This window comes from Perna viridis, chromosome 6, assembly GCF_037379345.1.
Source record: "Perna viridis isolate PV_CMFRI_1.1 ecotype Kerala chromosome 6, ASM3737934v1, whole genome shotgun sequence".
NCBI classification, from domain to species: Eukaryota; Metazoa; Mollusca; class Bivalvia; order Mytilida; family Mytilidae; genus Perna; species Perna viridis.
Genome location: NC_142450.1, coordinates 31,206,639 through 31,230,853, shown reverse-complemented (window position 1 = coordinate 31,230,853; position 24,215 = coordinate 31,206,639). Strand labels below are relative to the sequence as shown.

The 24,215-nt window shown below is 31.6% G+C and overlaps 1 protein-coding gene across 3 annotated transcripts; it reads left to right on the top strand.

The window, feature by feature from the left end:
- Positions 1-109: 109 nt before the first annotated feature.
- On the top strand, positions 110-24,215 carry LOC148614542 (uncharacterized). Of its 3 annotated transcripts, none has more exons than XM_088588693.1 (16): positions 110-223; positions 2,917-2,975; positions 3,386-3,408; positions 3,695-3,769; positions 4,599-4,673; positions 5,491-5,622; positions 5,941-6,016; positions 7,270-7,340; positions 8,690-8,920; positions 11,582-11,683; positions 12,086-12,349; positions 12,983-13,273; positions 14,509-14,589; positions 14,927-15,146; positions 17,753-17,941; positions 23,397-24,215. In XM_088588693.1, the coding sequence occupies exons 2-16, from the start codon at positions 2,927-2,929 to the stop codon at positions 23,510-23,512; spliced, it is 1,995 nt and encodes a 664-aa protein (XP_088444819.1). In that variant the 5' UTR covers positions 110-223; positions 2,917-2,926; the 3' UTR covers positions 23,513-24,215. The 3 variants fall into 3 exon arrangements, with proteins under 3 accessions (XP_088444819.1, XP_088444821.1, XP_088444820.1); XM_088588694.1 differs by lacking the exon at positions 110-223 and adding an exon at positions 289-569; XM_088588695.1 differs by lacking the exon at positions 17,753-17,941.

Below are 24,215 nucleotides of genomic sequence, written 5' to 3'. Positions count from 1 at the left end.
GTCTTTTTTTTTTTTTTTTTTTTTAAGTTAACCTATTTATTTTAAATTATTATCAAAAATGTTTACTAATTTCAAATTTAAAATATCTTTTATGTGTATCTATTTTTAATTTGGCAATAAATGAAAATGAAAATCTCGAATGAGAGCGTCGCGTGATTTCAACGAGAGCTGAATTTCTTTGTTGTGCTTGTGAAGAAAAATAACCAAATATCGTATATTTCAGGTATTTAACATGACTATTTGTGCATTCTCTTTATCGGACAATGTCTCAAAGAATAATGTACATCTGTCTGCTAGTTAATGTTTGTGATGCTTCCAGTTCTTCACCATGTTCCCAGCCTTTGCCTTAGCCTAGCCTTGACCTAGCCTCAGGAATTCACTCATTCACTGGCATTTCCACTGGCTTATTCAGCACCAGCACAGTATTTTGAAATCAAACCATGCATGTGTGTCCACATATATCTTAGCTTGCAAGTTGCCCAAGGTCCAGCTTTGTAAAAGTATGTCACCATGTGTTTTCAGTGCAGCCTGGAAAGTGGAAATAGTGTAGCACAGGAGGCAGCACTTCAGTAGGTTATCTGCAGGTGCTAGACAGACATCATACATGTATCACAGACTAAGAGTCATCAAAATAATTTAATGCATCTAGTATATATAACATTTGAAGGAGAAAAGTAGTAATATGCAATATTTTTTGCAATAGAGGTGGCTTGAGTGACACTAAAAATAACTTCATCAGGGAATTTTGAACTTCCCTACTGTTTCTGAACAGAAATATAGTCCATATACAATTCTCCCTTTTTTTTTATTAATTTGAATCTCTTTCAAATCAGTAAATATGTTTCAGGCAATTATTCAGCTAAATAATATTCATTGCTAATATGGAATAGGCATGGCCTTAATCAGTGAGCACCGTGTGCTTTACCATGCATGTACTGTCTGTGCTAGACTCGTAAAAATAATAATGGACATTACAAAGGGGGGTCAACCCAGATGAAAATTTTTGCTTCGCAAGTGGAAAATTTTTATTTATATTTAAGCAGCAAGCGAAATCTATATTTCTATTTGAAAATCTGTCTTGTTAATTAATGGGTTTTTTTTTCTTTCAATAAAGAAATAATGTGAAAATTTTTTTTCCCAAAAAATTCAAACCCCATACCCCCCTTTCCCCTGCTTTCCAAATGGTCGATAACTTTATAGCACTTCACAGTACTTATTTTTTTTATCCCTTAAGGCCATCTCTAGCAACACCCATTTCAGGTTTGGCCGGTCAGATCAATCTGTACAGATAAGGATGGTGGGAATATTTTACACATATCATGTGACGTAAACAAAATTCAAGAAAATGATTGCCTTTCCTATTTTTTTGGCCTTCGATTTTCAGTGATAAATTTGCTGTAAGGAAATTTAATTTTTGCAAAAGGTGAAAATAAGCACTAAATGTGTAAAGCATTGTTCTATTTACCACACTTATCAGTCAAAATCATCATCCTTTCATCGGTATTTTATAATTGATAAACGGGAAGTGAAGAGCAGGTATTTTAACCAAGTAAAATTGATGGGAAAATACAAATTGATAAAAAGCATCTAATTTTATGAATATCTAGAAATTATTATATTAAGCAGAATTTTTTCATGTGATTGCAAATTTTATTTTTTGACAGGTGAATTAAAATTTGTAAATTTATGTATGTGTGTTAAGTTGGATACTGTTTAACTATTGATTACAATTCATATCCACAACTGTTAATCCTCCAACATTAGGTAGGGGGGGTGAACTTCCAAGAAATCAATGAAAAAATTATAATCTCCTACTTAAAAATGTAAGAGTTGTAGGTTTTTGGTTAAAATACTATACATGTACCTGTATATTTTGTAAAAAATCAAATTTGTACAAAAAATGTAAAAATCTTCCACATGAATCATTGTCAGTGGGGGCAAATCTCCTGCATGAACTATCCCAAAGGTTTACAGGTTTGCATATCTCTAAAATCAATTTTAAAGATTAACATTCAGATTAACTATTTTAGAAAAAAAATATATTTCTAAATTATATGGGAAGTACAAATTTTTAATTAGTATTTTACATTATTTTATCTTTGAGATGTAGTGAGCAGTATTATTTTCACAAAAATTAAAAAACCCCAGTACTAACAGCACTTTTAATAAATTGATGTACAGACCTGCACAGAAAAAAGTGGATGGTGGGTTTTTGGCGACATGAAGGAGAGTTAGTCAATCTAATAGGTGATGTCAGCTCAAAATGATAATTTACTAAAGTCAGGTTTTCTATTGCTAATGGAAAAGTGGAACATGATAAAAAAAATTCACCTGCCAAAATTTCAGTTGTCCCACACAATTGGAAATTTCCTAGAACATTCTTCCAAGATTTTTCAACAAAATACAGATCAAGTTTGGTTAATGCAGTGGATATTGTACACTGAAATTTTCAATGATAAAATCTAACATATTTATTTTTACACTTGATGCCATATTTTTCCAAATATTGAAATACATGTATATATTTATATATATATATGCATCATACCAATGTAACATTTGCATTATAAAGCCAGATACTAAATTCTTGATTATGATGTAATTACATATCAACCTAACCAAAACATATATGTGCATGCATCTATGGTTTTGATAAATATTAGACAAGAGTGTTATTTCTATGTTCTAAACATGAACTTGCAAATTCATAATTGACGAGTACGACAAATTTTATCTACAATGTAAATATTCCTATTTGAGCCATGCCTGCTGTTATCTAAGTGAAGTGTACATAACCCTCCTTTAATGTGACAAAATGCTAAGGTAAAGGTCATGTGACTTTCTTCAAGTATTTATGTTAGTGTAGGATATCAGTTAAGTAAAACAAGTCATATTTTGAACTGTTCTGTTTCATAGATAACCAAAGATGGCATTACCAAGCATTAGATCACATCCACAGCCTCCACCTATTACTCGTAAGTATTAGTGGTATATTGTCCATTGTTTATAAGACAACTACCAAGATATTCACAGCTCAAAATTTAAGGGAAAAACTAAACAAGAAAAGCAATTCATATTCAATGAAAAGGTAGTGTCAGTAAGTAAAAACCAAATTCAAACCTACACATAACCATATGGAAACTCATGCTTAATTGGCAAGTAAATTCTTCATTGAGCAAATAACAAAATGTGATTAACAATGATCATGTCTGTTATCTTGTGACAGAATGGAAAAGAGGTTGTTGTAATTGACATGGATAGGGGAAAATCAAATACTTATAGTGTTACGGCAACTTCTTATAAAAGCCACTATAAACAAGATTGAAAAGTAATATTGAAATAAAATCATAAATCCTATCAATAAGAAATGTTCTGTCTATTGTAGCACAAAGGAGCAAGTCATATGGAGTAAGTATTTTTAAATTTAGCCATTTTTGGTTTTGTGTACTTAAGATTTATCAGTGTTAAACAGATAGTAAAATTATTAAACTGTTGGTATGACTTTTTTTCATGGATTTTCATTAATTATTACAATGCTATATTACATTGTAGATAAACTTTCAAGTTTGTCGATTTCTGCTTCCTTGTAGTTCCTAGTATCTGATCCCTGTTTGAAACAATTTAATCAGTTCATTTGTTACAACAAATGATGTTAAAACAACAATTAAATGTTGTAAAATCTGTTTTTCTTCAGAATACAGCCAGTCCATTTATTACAACACCACATGGAAACCCTAATTTTAATCCAGTTAAAGTTAGAGGCAGTGGAGTAAGTATTTGATAATATTTTAAAGACATATCTTAGCACAAATTAGATCCAAAAGTTGATAACAGCTACACTAGGATTTGCCTAATACACACAGTTTTATATTTAGACAATAGTTATGATATTTAAATTGAGAATATATACATTTAAATCAAAGTAAACAATTTTACTGGTAGATCAACATCATGTTTTATTTAATTTATTTAAAAATAAATTTCCCAATAATGTACAAATAGTAGAATGTTTCTGTTTGAAAGAATAAAGTTTACATGTAGATATGGTACACTACTCACAATCTTTTTTTTTAATTTCTCAACGTTTCGCGGTGACATTACCATGCCACATGCTGGTGTCGACATGGTGTGGAGTTGAAATTCGCGACGCACCGGTATCGTCACGCATGTGTCGTTACGCAAATTTCGCAGTTTAATTTAATTTGTTAACCGGATTTGATCGATTAAATATTTTGCAAAAAATCATTCAATTTCACGAGTTTCGTTTAACACACTTCAAAGACAATTTAACCAAGCGTTATTTCAAGAAATGTCTTAAGTACACTAAGCTGAATGTTTTATCTCATTACTATGCACTTTACAGCTATTTGAAAGATCATTTTAGTTCAATATTTTGTATTTTGGTGTTTTTATTGAAAGTAGACATATTTAACTCTCTAAAATTCCATATTAAAATAATAAAATAAGATTAAGATTTTGGAAAGGAAAAAAAATCAAAAGGAATTTGTTGGGTGATCATGGTGGAATGGAATAAAAACATAGGCTGTGGGCAGTTTCTGTTCTGGTCTAATCTTCATAATTTACCAATTTATTAACAGTCAGACAATAGAGCACCGAAGGCACCCAAAGCACCTGACAAGCCATTGATGCCTTACATGAGATACAGCAGAAAAGTAAGTACTATTATTACAGTTTCGTTCTGTCTTAAAAGAATGGTAGTAGTAATGTTGAAAGTCTGTGTAAAACATTAAAAGAAAAAATTGTTTTCTCCTTGATAAGTTTTGTAATTTGGGGAAATATAGGTTTATCTGTCTGCCTGTCTTTCCATCTGTTAACATTTTTTGTCAGCGCAACTCCTCCTAAAACCGCACAAAGGAATTTTCTTGAAATTTTACAGGAAGTTTGGGCATCACAAGTAGATGTAATGTAGGAATATGAAAACCGAGGACTTCAAAGGGAGATAATTTAACTTAAGGGTTTTACATGTTAAAACCTTGTCAGGACAACTCCTCCTAATCTGCTGAAGGGATTTTTGGTTGTGCATCACCATTAGGGAATATAGTTACTGTTCGAGAACTCTAAAGGGAGATAATTGAGCTTAAAGACTAAACATTTAACCCATAATTTGAAGCAGAGGGTATTCCTTTTGTGAGCTTGCTCCCAGTATTTCTAGTTAGTAATTGTAACACTGTGTTTGTTTCCACATTTTGTCGGATAGGAAGTGAACTCCTTTACCCTTCAGTTGGTGATAAGTGTTACCAAATTGATAATCTTGTCTTACAATGTAAGAACATGATATTGCATATTTAAATACTAAAATTAGTGAACAACATTTGATTAAAATCAAATTTATGCAGGACTTTCCAATAAAACATTCTATTTTTATAGTCAGAAATCAAAAGGAAACAAGGAATACATTGAAGCTTATATCTACATGTAGAGGAACTTCTATGAAAATCAACCAATTGATTAAAAGTTGGCTAATTTCAGATTTGGGATAGTGTAAAGAATTCTAACCCAGACTTAAAGCTATGGGAAATAGGGAAGATTATTGGTCAGATGTGGAGAGACTTAGATGAATCTCAGAAACAGGAATTTATGGATGAATATGAAGCAGAAAAGGTTAGATTGATAAAGACATTGACCTAGAAAATTACACTCTTATATGTGGAGAAATTAGTGTGTATTAAATTGCTTGACATGTCTCACATCATTTGTTTTCTTATAGGCCAAGACAGAGATTATAAATTTTTGTTTTGTCTTTATTGTTTAAATTTCACTTCCTTTATGCATATAAAGCTTAATTTTATCTAACTAGGAAAATTGTCTTACCCTTAAAATTTCTTATGCACATTTTTGTATGTATCATAACTTTGCTAGGGTTTGTGGTTTTGAATGCAGTCCTGTTGATGCTAGCTATATGATCTTGTGATATTTTAGGCCCAATACAATGAGGCTATGAAGCTATACCACAATTCATCAGCTTACCAAGCATGGGTTGCTGCTAAGGGAAAAGGTAGGGTGTTATTATGGGATAGATGGAAGATCATGCATATTGTATTATTAATAAATCAAATATCTGATGTAGGACATTTTTCTTGAAATCCTTTTTGACAACAAAAATTGTGGCTGTATTATTTTATGATGCTGTTGTCATCGTTGTTGACTCTTTCGTTTCTGTCCAATGGTTGTAGTGAACCAAATTTCATAAATTTTGATTTATTGTTTCTCGTGGCTAGAATAAGCTTGCTATTTAAAATGGAGTCACTGGACCCTACTATTCTGCTAAAAAAAGGGACAGAAAGGGGTAAAATATGTGTTTCAATCAATTGATGTAGATTCAGTTTTGACAATTCTTTTTGAAACTTGTTTCTGATGAAATTCTGTGCAGAGAACAGTTAAAAGATTTAAAAATGGCATTTAGCATTTTCAGTCTGTAAGGGGAAACACCTCAAAAATCAAGTTTAATTTTTTGTCTGGTTTTGGAATTTTTTTTATTGGATTCCTTATGAAAATCACTTCCTTGAATTTTTAATCAGATTTCAGACATCTCTTACAATTTTTTAGTTATAAGGGGTTAAAGGAGCTATACCCAAAAGATTTTTTTATCATTTTTGAGAACTTTTATTTAAATTTAAAATTGTTTGCTATAATGTGTCCAAACTGCTTGTTTTGTCCTTGGTGAACAGTAAGTGCCTATGCTAAAGTGTATCAAAAAAAGATTGGTGTCTACACTTTCCCCTACTGTTCAGGGTTCCACCACTGCAGTCATATTATGCTACTCTCTGTGAAGCTCTTTATTGAGATGATGGTGTTCAGTGTGATCGGATCCATGAGATCACCCTGAAAGCAGAACTGTTAACTTAAATTGAATTTCAAAATATTGTACGAAAACCAGTTTTTGTGTCCATAATGAACTGCAAGTCCTAATGTTTAAGTGTGTCAAAAACTTTCGTTGTTGCGACACTTGCCTTGAGTTGAAGTAATTGTGGTCATATCATGCTGTGCTTGGGAAAGCTTTTTATTGAAATCCGTTTCTAATAAATTTATGCAGAAATTGAAACTTTCATGAGATTAACTGACTTGAAGTGGAATTTAGTCTGTCAAGATTTCACCAAAACAATTCTTTGACTTATGATTTTGCTAATACCTACTTATATGTGATAAAATCAGGACTTTTGAAATATTCTGTCACTTTCAGCAGATTTACTTCCACTGATAAAATCTTTTTCTTAACTGATATTTTACATGATGTGGTTCATGTTACAGCTGCTGCAGAAGCTGCTATGGAAGAAGAACAACAAAAACAGAGAGAACAAAGAACACCCAGATCTCAACAGGTAAGGTTGTGATATATTAAATCCTGGTAAAACAGGTTGGTCATTATAGAATGACTCATAATAAAAATAACTGTATTGACTTAAATCTGATGAAAACAACTATGTTGACTTAAATCATGATAAAAAAAACTTTGTTGACGCATCGCATCTACCCCCAAAGAACTTGCGATAAAGGATACCACAGACACTGTGAAGTCAGCCTCATATCTTGACCTACACTTAGAAATCAATGGTAAAGGCAAACTATTGACCAAACTTTACGACAAACGTGATAACTTCATTCAGAATTGTCTACTGTCCTTTCATCTGTGGCAACATCCCTTCAGCACCTGTGTATGGAGTGTCCATGTAACTCATACGTTATACCAGAGCTTGTCAAAACTATGCAGGCTTTTTGTATCACGCTAGAATTCTAACAAATAGGCAACTGGAACAGGGTTATGTTGCTACAGGATTGAAGTCATCACTACAGAAGTTTTATGGTCGTCACCATGAACTCTTGGATTGTTTTGGTGTATCCATCTGTGCCATGAAAACTGATTTGTTCAACATGTCATAGTTTTCCTTTCCTCTTTCGTCTACCCTGGACTTGACTTTTTATGAGCTACTCTGTGGGTGTTTCTAGAAAAAGCAGAGGATGCTTACCCAGGGGGCGCGCTGGGCTTCGCCAATGTTGCAATTTGCGATTTTTTATTTTATCTGGCAACAAAAATAGCCAGTTGGCAATTTTCTTGGGGCTTGGGTTTTGTGTATCAAAATTGACAGGAAGTTTATCAGCAATGGATACTCTTTCTAAACAATTGTGTTGATATGGCAGCTGGCGATTTTTCTGACGACAGAATTTTGGAGGCCAGAGCAGCCCCTGCTTACCCTACCGGTACACCTGGTCCATGCTCCCAGTTTTTAGTGGAGTCCGAGTTACTCATTTACTTTTGTTACTTTGTATGTATGATTTAAGTTACTTTATGTTCTTGGTTGTGTATGTCTGTTTTCCATGTCTGGTCTTTGTCCCTGGATTACATTCTTTTGATTACCACAATAACCTTGGTTCCCTTTATTACTCTTTTAAATCATACTGAAAATGACTATTAAATTAAATCATGATAAAAATATCTTTATTGACTTAAATCATAATAAAAATGACTTTGTTGACCTAAATCATGATAAAAATATCTTTATTGACTTAAATCATACTAAAAATGACTGTTGACTTAAATCATGGATTTCCCTTGTATTCAAAATATTTTCCTGATATTATGAGTAACTTTGCTCATATCAAAAGTAATATATTTTGAAAGGAAATTTATGCCATTGTTACTTTTTGCTCCATGTTGTTTACTTTTTCATAGGCAGCAAAAATGGAAGCCCAAGGTAGGATCAGTATACAGCAGGCTGATGAGGAGGAAGACCCTGATGATGGCTTCTCTGTGAAACACATAGCCCATGCACGTTATCTACGTAACCATCGGCTGATAAATGATATCTTTAGTGAGACTGTTGTACCAGATATAAGAACAGTGGTTACGACTGGCAGAATGGGGGTGCTAAAACGTCAAGTGCAATCTTTAACAATGCATCAGGTATTGAGATGTTTTATGATAAAAATCTTTTATTTCAAAATGGTTACACTGTAAGCAAGTTAAACAATCCTACCTGAAGCCCTCACACAAAAAACTGTAACAACTTAAAACTACAATAAAGAAAACACTGAAACAAAAGATAATGTAAAGATATTAAAGCACTATGAATATATTCCCTATAGAAAATAAAAAACAGCTAGATTTATCTCTGATACGACACTCTATTCATTATTCTAAAGAAGCTTCTTAATGTTAATTTTGAATGAGTTAATAAGTGTCTAAATTATATAAATGTTAACTTATTCCACAATACTGACCCAGAATGTGTAAATGAGATCAGCTTAGTTTTTTGCTTTTTTATCAAATATTTATTTGTAATTTACATATACAGTGTAACTTGAATTTTTTGCGGCAATGTAATTTTTTGCACTATTTTGCGGATAACAAGAGACTGCAAAAATTAAAATAGTATAATATTAATTTCCTTTATCATGATAAGACATCCATGACAAATTTCCTTTAATACTGCTTAACCCCTAGGCTGTACCGGTATATCTGCAATTGTTATTCCAAATTGCTTGTTTTTGTAAAGACTTAGGATAGTCAGATTGTCAGTTGGCCAGCATTTATAGAGACAAAAGTAAAAATAATATTTTACTAAAACTTAATAAACTGAACAAATCAAACAAAACAAAACATATTTACAACATGCAAATGAACATCAATAAATGGGCATGCAAATGAAAGTATGTAAGCAAACAAAAGTCACAGTTCACACACAGTAAACAGACTAAAAATTGGTGTAGTAAAATCTAATAGATCCATTCAATCATCACCTCTCACCATAGCTCCTACGGTACACCATAATCGAGGGTCAGGATCTAGGACGCAAAATTTCTGTAGACTTTCAATATAGATTCAAACTAAATTTCACTATTTCAATATATATTCATTTCTGATTCGCATGGCACACTATAATTTTCATTTCTCATATAAATCAACACAATTTATCATTCAAATTGACCAATACACACCTTCCGGCCAATATAAATTTCAGAAATAAATAACACAATTCTTGTGCTGAACGTCCACACATTATTTCAACATTTCACCATATACACCGACGGAAAACTAATTTCAGCAAATTTCACTGTTTATCAAATAGAACTGTAGGATATATTAATGCAACATCCCAGCTAAATTAACACAAACTACTGCTGACTATAAATATTACACCATCCGCTAAATTACAGAAATATGGGTCGTTGTACACCGTACAAAACTGACATTAACATACGGTATTTAGGTATATCTCTGTCAAAAACTAGGATGATAGCATTTGACGTTTCCTTCAAAACGGAGCACAAAACTGGATAGGAAAAACCCCTGAAACAAATAAATTAACCCAAAATAATTAAATGTTCACTCAAAAATGGGATTTAAACCATTAACTGACCCGCCACGTGAGAATTAAACTAAAAGCCTGTACGACATGCCATACAATGACAGAAATATCTACACGGTCACAAACAGAAATAAAACGCTTACCTGAGCAGATTCAACATATTTTCCTGTGAAACTCCATGTCTTGAACTGTCAATTCTGAGACCTCACCAAATATGTGAATTGCAAACTTTGACACAACACGTCCAGTTACTTCAAAATCTAGGTGTGCTCTGCCTAACCGTTTTACCTGTATAAATCACCCGTGCGTATACGCACCTGTTTGCTGGGAAAATCATTTAGCGGGTATTACTTACCTTAAAACAAAAATGCCAAGATATTTGTGAACTACATCATCTATTTCAAACTATGAGCAAAATTATAAATTAGTAAATGCAAAAATGAAAATAATATAATGAAGTTCGTTACAGTTTTGCCATTATGACACTGTCTTTTTTGCCATAATTTTCAATTTGTCAAAGCAGAAAGAAAAGTACTTTGCAGAATGTATTTATTTATGCAACCATTTTTTATGCTATCATTATGTTTCATAATTAACATAATATGATGTTGCTTCCCTTAAATATTTGTTTCCTGTTGTGTGGAAATCAAGGGTATCACTAAAACATAGTCATCAACACTGACATTGTCACAGTTCATGAAGAGATATTTTATACATGCCAAGCGTATTTATTAATGTTTTTACATCCAAACACATTTTATTAATTGGATTAAAGGATTAGTCAACATTGTTTTCACCTTCATTAATGACCATTTATTATCTGCTAACTTTAAAAATGACTAAAGGGCTCAAGACAGCTTGGCACTCCCATTATTGTGTGTTACACATTCTGTTGCTAACATAGGTGAAGTTGTTTTGAAGAAATACTTTTTGTACATACACATGTGTTCATATGCTTGATAAAGTATAAATGCATTTAAATTCATGTTATGTGTGTTCCTCTTCCACTATTAAACAGAATTGTTTTTGTGGCAAGTTGGGTACTGCAAAAATTAAATTCAGCGAAAATAAAGTACATATATTTTGATGCCAAACCACTAAAATTTCTCTCCATGAAAATTACCAGTTATACGGTTTGTTTAAAGATGAATTAAAATCTTAATTTATGATTCAGTATTCAACCTCCATTTTTTAAGTTTTTATTTTGATAGAAGCAATAGATTATGTATTATCCATATCAATATTTTGTATTGCAGAAAAAATTAGAAAATGAATTACAGACCATTGAAGAAAAACATGAAGCAAAGAAAAAGAAATTTGCAGAAGCTAGTGAACAATTTCATGAAGAACTGAAAAAGGTATTTAGAATAATGTTAATGATCTGATAATAATATGTTTGAAATATCTGGTTATTGATATGTAGCTCTTCAAGAGTTAACAGTGTAAATAGATGGAAGTTTCTTATTGTAGCAGGGATTCAGATTTTTTTCAAGAGTAAAAAGTGAAAGGGCCTAAATAAGAGTAGTAAGTATGATAGATCCAGAACCTAGATAAATATAATTTAAAGGTCTTGTATCAGAAAATGAGGGTCCTGGACCTTGGTCCAATGCTAAATGATAACACCTAGTAACTAGCTGAAAGAATTACAGGTTTATGTATATAATGTTGGTTTACTAATACTTGACTTACCATAATTGCCTATGATGTGAGTTAATGAGACATTTCAATTCTTTATAAATCATATTACATGTACATTTCAGCTTTGTGAAAACAAACCACAGATTTCAGATGAAATGTTTAACACTATGATGGTCAAAGCTAAGGAAGAGCTAAAACAGCGTCATATTCAGTACCTACAGCAACAAGAAGAAGAAAAACGTAAGCAAGCTGAGCTTGCAGAGAAACGGAAAAAGGAGGAGGAAGAACGAGTTAAAAGAGAAGAGGAAGAACGATTAAAAAGAGAAGCTGAGGAAAGACAGAGACAATTAGATAATCCCCCACAGTTACAACCTATGGTTGCTGATGTAATTTTTTTCTTCTAGCATTAAGGAGGTAGTCCTAGGGCAAGGGACATTACCCTTGAAATCAGTGATATGTTTGTATCATCATATTCAATTTCACCAAAGCCTTTCAAGCTTTCCTTTGAAACAGAATGAATATAATCCAAGTTTCTTTGATGCTTACAAGAGATTGATGTAAAACGATAAATGCAAACATTCCAATGATTTGAAAGAGTTGTGTCCCTTACCCTAGGTCTACTTCCTTAATATGTAGCTGATCAGATATACCCTTAGTATGTCATGTAAAATTGTTTGTTGATATATTATGTGTGGATAACCTAGCTTGGAAAGCTTAATGAAAGCAACATGATTTGCACAAAATATCCTATTTATTTTAATTCTGTGCTTATCCTCAAAGGATAAGTAAAAAAGCATTTTAATACTTATGAATTGATGAAATGTTTCTTCTATTGCTAAAATCAAGTCATGCAATACCATACCATACCTAGCTTTGGAGTTTTTTTCTCTTACATAAACAACATCATAGGCTCAAAAAAGTCTATCCAATATATATATATATAAATTCCTTGCCTATTCTTATAGGATATATTTAAAAGCACTTCAGAAATTAATGGAATTATTCTTCCATTCCTACAGCCAAGTCAAGCAATGCCAGTGATGCAGGCAGGTATGGACCAAAATCTGATGCCTGCTCAGCCAATGGCTGCACCCAATATGATGCCACCCCAACAAATTCCTAACATGATGGGTCAGGGGATGACTGCACCGAATATTGTACCACCCCAACAAATAAACTCTCAGCAGGCTATGGCTCCTAACCCAAATATGGGACCACAACAAGGAATGGTTTCACAACAGGGCATTGTTTCACAGCAAGGTATAGTTCCACAACAAGGCATGGTTCCACAGCAAGGCATGATACCACAGGTATATTGTAATAATTGCACTATAAACATGAAGAAACACTTTTTTGACTGATTGATCTCATAAAGCTTAACAACATGGGTAGCACTAAAGATTAGAATTTAATGAATGGAAAAAGTTTTACATGCAAATGATAGTGAAGAAACATTAGGTACTGTTATGATATGACCAGAAATAGAACTTTGGCATTTCCCTGTTATCAAGATAAACCTGTAAGTTTTATGAAAATACTTGACTTATGTTTCCATTAAATACCAGATTTTTCTATTTTTTCTTTCTAATCCTGTTGAATAATTACATCAAATTTACATCAGTCACACCCCTTTTCCAAAAAGTGAGGGTTATGGGAGTAACAATCAACTATAATTACAATGTACATGACTGTGAAGGTACTTTTATTTGTGGGTACCAATTTTTGCAGTTTCATGAAAAATTGTATGTTCATGAATTCTTGGATTCGTGGATTTACCATAATAAAAATCCTTAAATGTTGCTTTCTGCAACTGCAAGATAAAGTGTTCATGTACAAATCACTACTGACAAACCTGAACAAAAGACAGTAACTTCAACATTGTTTCAAGTAAAAAGAAAATAATTCAGTTACTATTAATAGTTGTAATAATACGAAGTGAAGTATTATTTATGATTAAACTGTGTTTTGAATGATGCCGTCAACAAGGAAAAACTGGCTAGCTGTCCAATCTCTACTAAAATGGTAACCCAAGTTTAGACTTTACTAAAAAATCTTTGGATGTTTTTTGTTACTCATTGGTAAACAGAGGTCTTTAAATAGAAGCCAGACCCTCCCTTAAAACTTAAAAAAAAAAACCATTTTAGTACAATTTAATTTAATGAACATTGTTTCTTACACCAGAAGTTGGTTATCCTTCACAAATGACATTTTGCAACTGATTTATACAATAAAAAATGAAATGCTTGCACAAATATATTTCTATTGAATAAACACTTAGGCTAATTCAGCTTGATGGAGTTGGTAAACACCCTTCAGAAGTATGTACTTCTTAATAAAAAATTAACAATGTTGTAGGTTGATACCTTTTAAGTGATGGTCTGCAGTTAATATTTCGTTGTATTCTTAAAATCATGGTTTAGCCCTTCCATTAAAACCAGATAAATTGGTACCAATGAACAATAATACTTTCACAGTATGTATCCCAAATTTTTCTTTTGAAGTTCTATTTTCACTGTGTAAATTGAAATAAATATCTTTTTTAAAGGATTCGTCAGTTGAGCAGAGTAGTCAACCACAGCTGATGGAAATGGGCAGTGTAGATTCACCAGATTCTCAGAAAACTGAGGTGAGCATGACTTGACTGTCAGGCCAATTTAAAATGATTTTGTATTAGATATCAGGCTAATTATACCCTATCACATGTTGTTAGAATTAGCAATGAGGTACCCTAAAAATAGAGGAGGGCCTGAGAACATGCACAAAAAAATGTTCTTTTGTATTGTTAGAGAATGAATAACCCATATGTACCCATATGTAAATCTTTTGAAAAGTGTTATTTTAAAAAAAAATATGATACTCTTACTAAAAGCTTTAGTGTATTTTATCAACATGTGAAAATGTAATGTGCTCAAATCTTGTTTGTTAATAACAAATCATGATTGCCATTATATTCTGTAAAACAGGATTTGTCACAAGATGGTCTTCCCTCCTCCATTGCTGAAGGTGCTGGAGACGAATCCTTCAATTCAATGTCCCCAGATGACTCTGCTAAGTCTTCGCCAGATGCTCTGTCTCCAGACAAGGGTGCCCTGTCTGATAGCCAGGAGTCACAGGAGGATGCTTCTCCTCAGAAGAAGGCAAAAAAGTCCATCAGGAGAAAGAAGAAGGCTGAGGGGAAAGAAAGTATGTGGTGTTAGTGCTTGCTTGTGCATGTTTTTTTTTTGGATAAAGTAGCATTGATTTGAAGGAGGGTGTCAAAAAGTTATACTTGTTCCTTCACTAGAATTTAAAACATAGAAAAATCTTATCAAATTTATATGTAAAGGACAAGTATAGCAATTATATAGGTGAAGGCATTGGACATAGAAATGTTGCTATTTTGGGATGGTTAAATTGAGTGTGAAGAGATTCTAAAGGTTCTGTGATACTAGTTGATTAACAATTAATTATTCAGCTCACTAAGTTTTAAAATTGCAAAAAAAAAAAATCTAAGATAAATTTCATCTATGAGAGAAAAAAAAGAGGAGTATTTGTATGAGCCTTTTTAGAAGTAACTAAAGATTTGAATTTTAGTATAAAAGATTGACTTTAGAGGGTAGATTTCCCTTATGTAGATAGTCAGGTTCATGAGAAACACGAGTATATCTTAAATTGAGCAAAATAGTCAACCCTAGAGTTCAAGTTAGAAGCTAGTGAGATGTTGGTCATGGCCTTTGGTATTTATAGTTCATAGCTAGAAGAAAGCATGCTAAATTTTCTAACGGCATGATAAGAAATATTGCATTTTTTGGCATGAAAATTTCTTGGATGGTTAGATATATTTTGCATGTCCATTGAAAGCGTGTACCTTGCAAGTTAAAATGAGAATGAAATTTGTATTTCTGTTTAGTAGGAAAGTAAATAATTATGTATTTTAGGCATTATTTTTTAATTCACAATATTTCCTTTCAGTTGCATTTTTAGGTTATTAAGAAAATATTTCAAGTTATTTTCCCATTACCTTTCCCAAGTAAAGCACCTTGTTTCCTATTTATGGTTGAACTTGAATCAGTCCTGATACAAAGAAGGGTATGATCATATATATTTTGGGATACTTAAATATTATTGCATGTGGGTTCGGGGGAAAAATGCTTCAGAACCTAGATATCATTGACATCAACACGTTTTATTTTTAGTTTAGTTTTTGTTGTTTTTTAATTTGCAAGGGAACAGCTTTGTTATTCACCTTAAACACATCTATGTTTCCATAATTACAGATGTATTTGTGATCAGACTGCAAAACTTAGTACAATTAATAATTGAAAAGAAATTAAGATGGTTGTAACTTTCAGATTAAGACTTTGGCCATTGTAGCATATAAATGATTTACTCCATATAGAATGTAGTCTGTATACTGACATATAATTTGAACTTTTTTTTTGCCAACCAAAATTTGCCGATGTGGCAAAGTCATGAAATATTTTATGCTTGGAAGAAAACACAATTTTGAACAAATCTAATTTAGAATAGCAATGTATAGGATTCAGTTGCAGAAATATAACTTGGTTATGATGAATTATACATTGAAGAAAATAAAGTTCAAATTGAAGGACCAACAACTAGAAATGTTGGAACCTTTTACAATTACAAAGGTGCCATTGAAAAAAGTTGTTTTTGAGGAAATTTTTATTACATAGATGTGTTTTCATTTTCATTTCCCATGTTATTCATGCATGATATTAACATTTTAACACTACTAACAATGAATGCTGATTGAAAGTCATATTTACAGTTTGTATATTTTAAATGCAACAGACAACAATACTTTAATATTGTTTGTTTGAGTTATCTTTCTTGATATTCTTCTTTTTGTTGGAGTTATCTTCCCTTTTTGTTGTTGCACCTTATTTTGTTTACTTCCTTGTTATTTTTTCAGTTTGATTCATCTTCACAAATTGAGTTTTTTTTCTTTATTTTGGTGTGCACTCATTGATCAAGATCTGATTTTTAGTACTTTATGTGGACTTGAAATTAATTGACCTAATTTAATTGTTACATAGAAGATAGGTACATCAATTTGTTACGAGCACACATCATTTCCTATGGATAGATATGTACATGTATGCACAAAATGGTGTACTCACCATAGCCCAGTAAAAAGGATACAGTATGGTATTCAAATATGGAGACATTTAGTTTTGTGCTCAATATTCAGCAAGTGTTGCATATGGACTTACCCTATGATTTCCTGAGAATAGTTGCAAATCTACACAAATCTCCAATGGCTGGTTGCTAATTAACATTACTAATATGGTTTATATAGTGCAGTATTTTGGGGCTTATCACATAAAGTACTAAAAATTTGCACCTAAATTAACTTCTAAAATTGCACATAATGAATTTTTGAAGTTCACCATAAATAGGAAGGTATGGTAGTTAAAAGAGTTTTCAAGTAAACCCTACCATTATTACTGCTTTAAGGGTCCTTTAAGTGAGTTCACCCTAAGTTGAGATGCACACATGTAACAACAGATTGATGGTCTTCTGTTCTACTTGGCACACTCAATTTCCATAGTATAAGTTGATGGTTGTTTAAATATTTTATCAAAATGGCCCTGCAATTATCAAAGTGTATTTTGGTGACTATTATTTTTTTTGGCAATGGGGTCCTATGTAAATCTACAGGAATTTTCGTTGCATGATTTGCTGGATATCAAAAGTATTCAGATTTCAATATTAAAATAAACTTTGTCAAATGGTTGTACACCATCTGTAATATACTTGTATTTCCCCATTGATTTAAATTTTAGGTCCCCGTCGGTATCCATGTGATATCTGTGGTAAGGCCTTCAAACACAAGCATCACATGACAGAACACAAGAGGCTCCATACAGGAGAAAAGCCTTTCCAATGTAAGCGATGCCTCAAACGTTTCTCTCACTCTGGATCCTACAGCCAACATATGAACCACCGCTTGTGTAAAACTTCTGGCGCCAACGGTGAGAAAATCATTCATGATAGAAGGCTGCAGGGTTCCGATGAGTTTCCATTCACACTGAGATTATTTATTTTAAAAATTCATAAAATGTCTAACTTTGAAGTTATTTGTTCCAAGGCTATGTTGCTTTAGAATTTTTTTTTAAATTTGGGATGGGTGAGATGTTATATATGTCTTGAACAGGTGAGTTCCATTTTAAGTTAAATGTCAGTATATTTTTTATTTTTGGTCTTAAAAAGATAAGGCAAGAATGGGTCTCCCTGCCTCACCCCTTTCTTTTAAATAAATGCATTTGTTGTGTGTAATGCTTTATTTATTTTCTAATGACAAATTGTGTGGCTCAGGTGGTGGAAGCCATTGGAACTCTACACTTAAAATTCACTCATTGCATCTCACAAATCACCAGAAAACAACTCATTAAGTTAGGGACCAAATGTGGTGCATTCTTCTGTATGATGGGAGAGTATGGCACATTTTCTTTCAATCTTTATTTGAATGATTTTTCTTTACTTATGCATTATATTTTTAGCATAATAATGTTGTTTTCCCTTTTATTTGTTTTTGTGTTATTGCTTGTTTTTTTGTTGTCTGTGAGCATGAAATGTAACAGCTGCATTGTCTTGATGATATGGTGCATCTCAGAACTTGCTTATGTTGTAAAATCTGTTGCATAGATGAAACTATTGTAAATACTGTCAGGTAGAACCTATGATTGTAATAATGTTGAAACTCGTCACTTTACAAAATGACTTTTATGATTTGGTTCACTTATTAGATAAAATTTGGTACAAACTGTAATGTATTTTACTTCACATGTGCACTTTTCACTGCATAGCAATTATGACATTGCAATGTGAGTCATTTCAGTCTTTAAAATTTTGAAATTAGTCTTAATTTATGGTTCTTTTTAATGTTGGCATATTTTAAGTGTTTCATTATATTTTTTTTGTTCTAAAGCCTTTAAGGATCACTCATTGAATATTGACCTTACCAAAATATGTCAAAATTGATGTCATTGTTTAATGTCTTCAATTGCAGTCTGATATCTGTATCCATGGCACTTGAGGGAAGATTTCAAAGGGTGGCAATTCTTTGTTCTCTGCCTTACTCCTACAAAACATGTTGTGTGTTGTAACTAATCCTACTAAAACAGCTAACTCTAGACCTAATTCATATTGAATTACACTTTCTTTTGGTTTTGTGTAATGTTTTTTTTTGTGTAGGTATATAAACAAATTTGTGGTATTTATTTTTTACATAAAATAATGTTTACTTTTTTACATACCTTACTTATCTGGATGGATATTGGTAAGATCGGGGTCTTAAAATGTAAAGTGAAGGGATATTAACTCTCATAGCCAGAATTGGTAGGTAAATGACCTGTTCACTTATTATATCTACAAATGTTTTGATTTTCAAGTAGACATACAATATTTCAATAGTCACATTTTTATGTTTTCAACTTTAGGGGAGGGGATATCTTTCGATAGACTGTATAACAGTTAATGAAATTGGTCACACATGTTAATGTGGAGAATGCAAAAAAAATCATGGATGAGGTACATTTAAGCCTTAGGCAAGAAATGAATGTCATTGCATTGTGTGAAACTTTATGATGGGACATTGAATTTTTTTTTATCAAATAAAAATCGCAGATTGAAAAATATATATGTATATATTTCATAACTTTCTTGACCTTTCGGTGAGCCAAAAAGTGAAAAAGTTTTGAACACTCAATAAATTTTAGTTATTATAATATTATAAGAAGAAGAGTTCAGAGACCCTAAATTGTCTTTTTGAAAATTTACAAGAAATTCAATATACCAGTTTATAATAGTTTGCAAAGTAGTGAAAATGCCCTTTAGAATCTACCGGTATACAAAATGTTGTAACAAATTTATTAAGCCTCATTTATCTCAAAATCAAGTTTGATGACATGTTTTTTACTTTAAAATTCTTAAGAATTTTCATTCAAGGTCATCTTTGAGAAATATTAAGAAAATCTTTACACTAGAAAGATTCGGTATGATCTACCTTAAATATAACTTCAGAGATAGCAGCCTCTAATTTGAGAAACTGCTTGGGTAGTAGAAACATTTTGGTCAATGGCTGGGCTACAATTTTAACCATATAGTTAAGTCTTGGTGAGGGTATCACTAGTTGGGATTGGATAACAGATTTCTTGTCAGAAATATGAAATTTAATGGAAAAGAAATTTAAAATCAGAACTAGGATTTTCATTTGAAGTTGTTTAATAATAGTATTTGTAACAATTTTGTACACGCAAATCACAAACTACTATTATGAAGTCATTTTGGCAAAATTTCAAACAGTTCTACAGTTATCACCCTTTGAAATGCAAGTAACCACAAACAATTATTTTGATTGTAGTTTTTTTTTTTTGTTGTTGCTTGTATTCATTTTTAAGGTATATTCATGAACATAATTTCTGCTGTTGTTTACCAATGGTCAATTTAATGCTAAATTGACATACCTTAATTGTGTAATTACGGCCTTAGTTATTAAAATCATTGATCCAAATCTTTTCCAATTTATAAGGAAGTATTAGCTTTTTAGCATATAATTTGAATTGTTTTGTTATGGTAAATTTTGACAAGAGTAACATTTATATTATTTATTTATTTTATGTATGTATTGATAATTTGATTGCATAGAAGCTGTGAATTTTTTATACCTGGGGCCTGGCTTTGATAAGCTTGAGGTATAGATTGATCACGCTGTCTGCAAAACATCAACATTTGTCAACCAAGGGAGGGCATCTTCCTATCTGAATTCCACTGAAATCTAGAGTAGCTACAGTAACAGATTTATTATATACAAATGTAGGTAGCTGTATGTATTTACTGAATGGTCCCAGGGTAAATTTTTTTTTGATAATTCACACTGTTAAATAAATTTGGTGATTTCACTCTTAGACTTTCTCTGCCAAAACATCACAAAACATCGCAAGGTATATCAATCTGCCATTCACAAAATATGAATTGTATCTTGAAAATAGCAACAAATAAGGGAAAAAATCTATATGATAAATAGGATAATCGATTGGTTGTCGTCAATAACCAATATATAGTCACTCGTGCCAAGAACATATTTAGATTTAATTCATGCATGGAACAAGTTCTGCACATTCTTTAAATCTAGGTGTTCTTTGGCACTGATGATCATATTTTGGTTATTCACTCTTTCCGATTAATTATTCTATTAATACTGTATTAAGGCTGAATAGTAAAAAAAAATTTTGTCCAATATGACTGACAATTTTTTCTCATCTTGTTTGGTAATTTACTTGCCAGATATATTACTAACTTAATGAGCCTTACTAGTAAAACTGAAGTATTCTGTTTTAATCAAGCCATGGATAAGTTACATTTGCTTTTCATGATTCATTATTATGGCCTGTCACAAACCATTTCATACACGCCAGTGTTCAATCCGTCTGTTAGATCATCTCCAGGCTGTTACTTGTATAATTACAACAGAAGATACCTTTGACCGCCGTTTTTGTACCATGATGTTGCCCTGGCTGTTATGTTTTTATGTTGACATAGAATTTGATTTTTATTAATTGGCATGGGTATTAATATCACGCTGTTCTAACTGAGGTTTTGACTCGAGAACTTTGATGAAAATACTGACAATGTGTCCTTAACTATTGTGTCTTGGCCCTCAGAGTCTTGTGTCCATTGTTTTGATATCAACCTTTACAGTCAGTTGTATTTTTTTTAGAAAAATGAAGTAAATGCATACTCCTGTAGTATGACAGTGATTCAGAATTACAAAGGTTGTTTCTAATGTTTATGTTATAAACATTGTCTTTATTTTCTTTTTAATATTGATAACTACTTAAAGTAAACAATTAGCACAATGTTTGTCTTCATATTTTATATAAAAGAATTTTTACATTAATAAATGGTGACTTTCAGCATCTTGCAAATATTGAATCAGGTAGAAATTTGCAATGATTAAATGAAAAAAAAATCCTGTTTATTAATCTTGTAACATCAGTTAATGATGGACCAATATTAATGACCTACTTATGATTAATGAGTCTGATCCAATTTTAATTAGACACAGTTATTCATTATATTATTCCACTAACCATTATTTTGTCTCACAACACTAAAAGCAGTTTCTGTGATGCACCTTGTACAAGTTGAGCATTGAGTAGTGTATTCTGTGAAAGGTTGAAAGTAGTATTGTTCATTTGGTGTTCTGCAAAGTTTATTGGGTTATCACTATGCATCTGTATTCATAGTTATTCTATTTCCATGGTTACTCTGAACATCAGACTTATATTCTAAAGTATATTTATAATTTCCATAACTAAATTCATATGATTGAGATTTTAAAAAGGCTAATGCGGAATACTAAATACTTGAAACAAGGTGAACTCTGAAATTATATACATGAACAAAACTATTTTCATATTACACACATAAGTTGATTGTATGCAGTTAGATTTAAGATAGGTTGTAAAGCTCTTTGGAAACATGCTTGTATAATGTAAGGATTTTGTCATTATGAATCTCAATGGTTGTAAATACCTGAACTTTGACTATACCACTGTCTGTGTGTCTGTTCTCATGTCACGATAAATCAAAAATGTTTTAGTAATGAATATTTTGATACAATGTTTGGCCACCAAAAGAAGCTATTTTTCATTATTCAAATTTCCCTGTTAAGGAATAGTCAAAGTTCAGGAACTTAATTTATAGACAAAAACTCACAGAAATTGGAAGACGACATGCAGAGATCTTAAGAATTTGATCCGGTTTTTTATTCAGTCAAAATCTCCAAAAGTAGATAATCCAACTTGAGAGTTTTTACATACTTAAACCTCCTCAACGGGTCTGCTTTTAAAGGGAATGTAGTGAATTTTATAGGAATGATGTTCATTATATGTTCATATGAAGGAATGTAGTTACTATTGGAGGACTCTAAAGGGAGATAATCTAAATTGGTTATCTCTTGTTGAGTTTGCTTACAGTATTTCTAGTTTTCATTATTTTTACTTTGAACATTTTAAATAGATTGAAAAATTTTCCTAGATAAGTAATTTCTTATACAACGATTCTTTTATGGATTTTCAAAGCAGCAAAAATTAGTATCCAGGAATGTGTTTTGTACTGAATATACATAAATATGCTGCTGCAAAAATATGTTCACATAAATTTTACCATCTCAATTGTTAGGTTATATATTTTATTGAAAAGTCAAGAATTTATCTTAAGTTTTAATATGTGAATCAGAAATGTGAGGGTGTGGTCCTTAAAAAATAAATTTGACTATTTTTGAATAACTTACAAATTTGTTATGTAGCATAAAGGAATGTAGATTTGTCCCAGGAACCAAACTGGGTTTAGTTCAAAACAATTTTAAGCTCCATAATTATTATAAACATGATGTGACTGATTTATAAATTGAAATTTTTATAGGTGGAGATGCTAGAGCATTGAAAGATGATGAGATGGATAAGGAAGATGGATCAATAGCTGAATCTGAGGAAGATTTAGGAGGGGAAGATGTTGAACTGTCTGAAAAAGACATTTAAAATCTGCAAAAGTCACTAAAGATTTTTTATTCATGTACATTTATTCCAGAGACAAAATGTTCTCATGAGTATCTATGTGTTCCATGTGGTTGTCAACTATTTGTGAGAAATTGTATTTTGATCTGAGACAGATATGCACTATTTGCTGTGTATGAATTCAGTTGTTAGATATGAATCAATGTATGTGGAATTTCTATGTTGAAATGTAGAACTAGTCCAACAGTATGGTGCTGAATCTCAAACCATCATGAAAGAACTTTTGTTTGTGAGTTACTTATTTTTTATGGTTCTTGTGTTTTAGTCAAACCTCAAATTTGAAGTTCCAATGCAGCATTAAATTTCACTTGAAAACAGTAAATGCTTTAGAAAATCCATTAATTCAAGGTTTTTCAAGAAAATTTGACAAACCACTAAGTTTATATCCACAAATGGTACCTTCTCTGTTAACTGAAGCATCTTTATGTTATTAAAACTAAAGGTAACATGTGCATTTAGTAAAACATTTGTTTTTAGATCATTATTATACGAAGGATCATTTTAAGTCATGCACAGAGAGTTGAAATGTATGTAAATTAAGAAAACATGTTTGTCTTAACAAAGGCTTCATTTATTTCAGATATGCACACAAGTGATCATAACATGTTCTGAATCATATTGAAGCATTTTGTGACAGTACTATTGTCAATAAATTATAGAATCATAA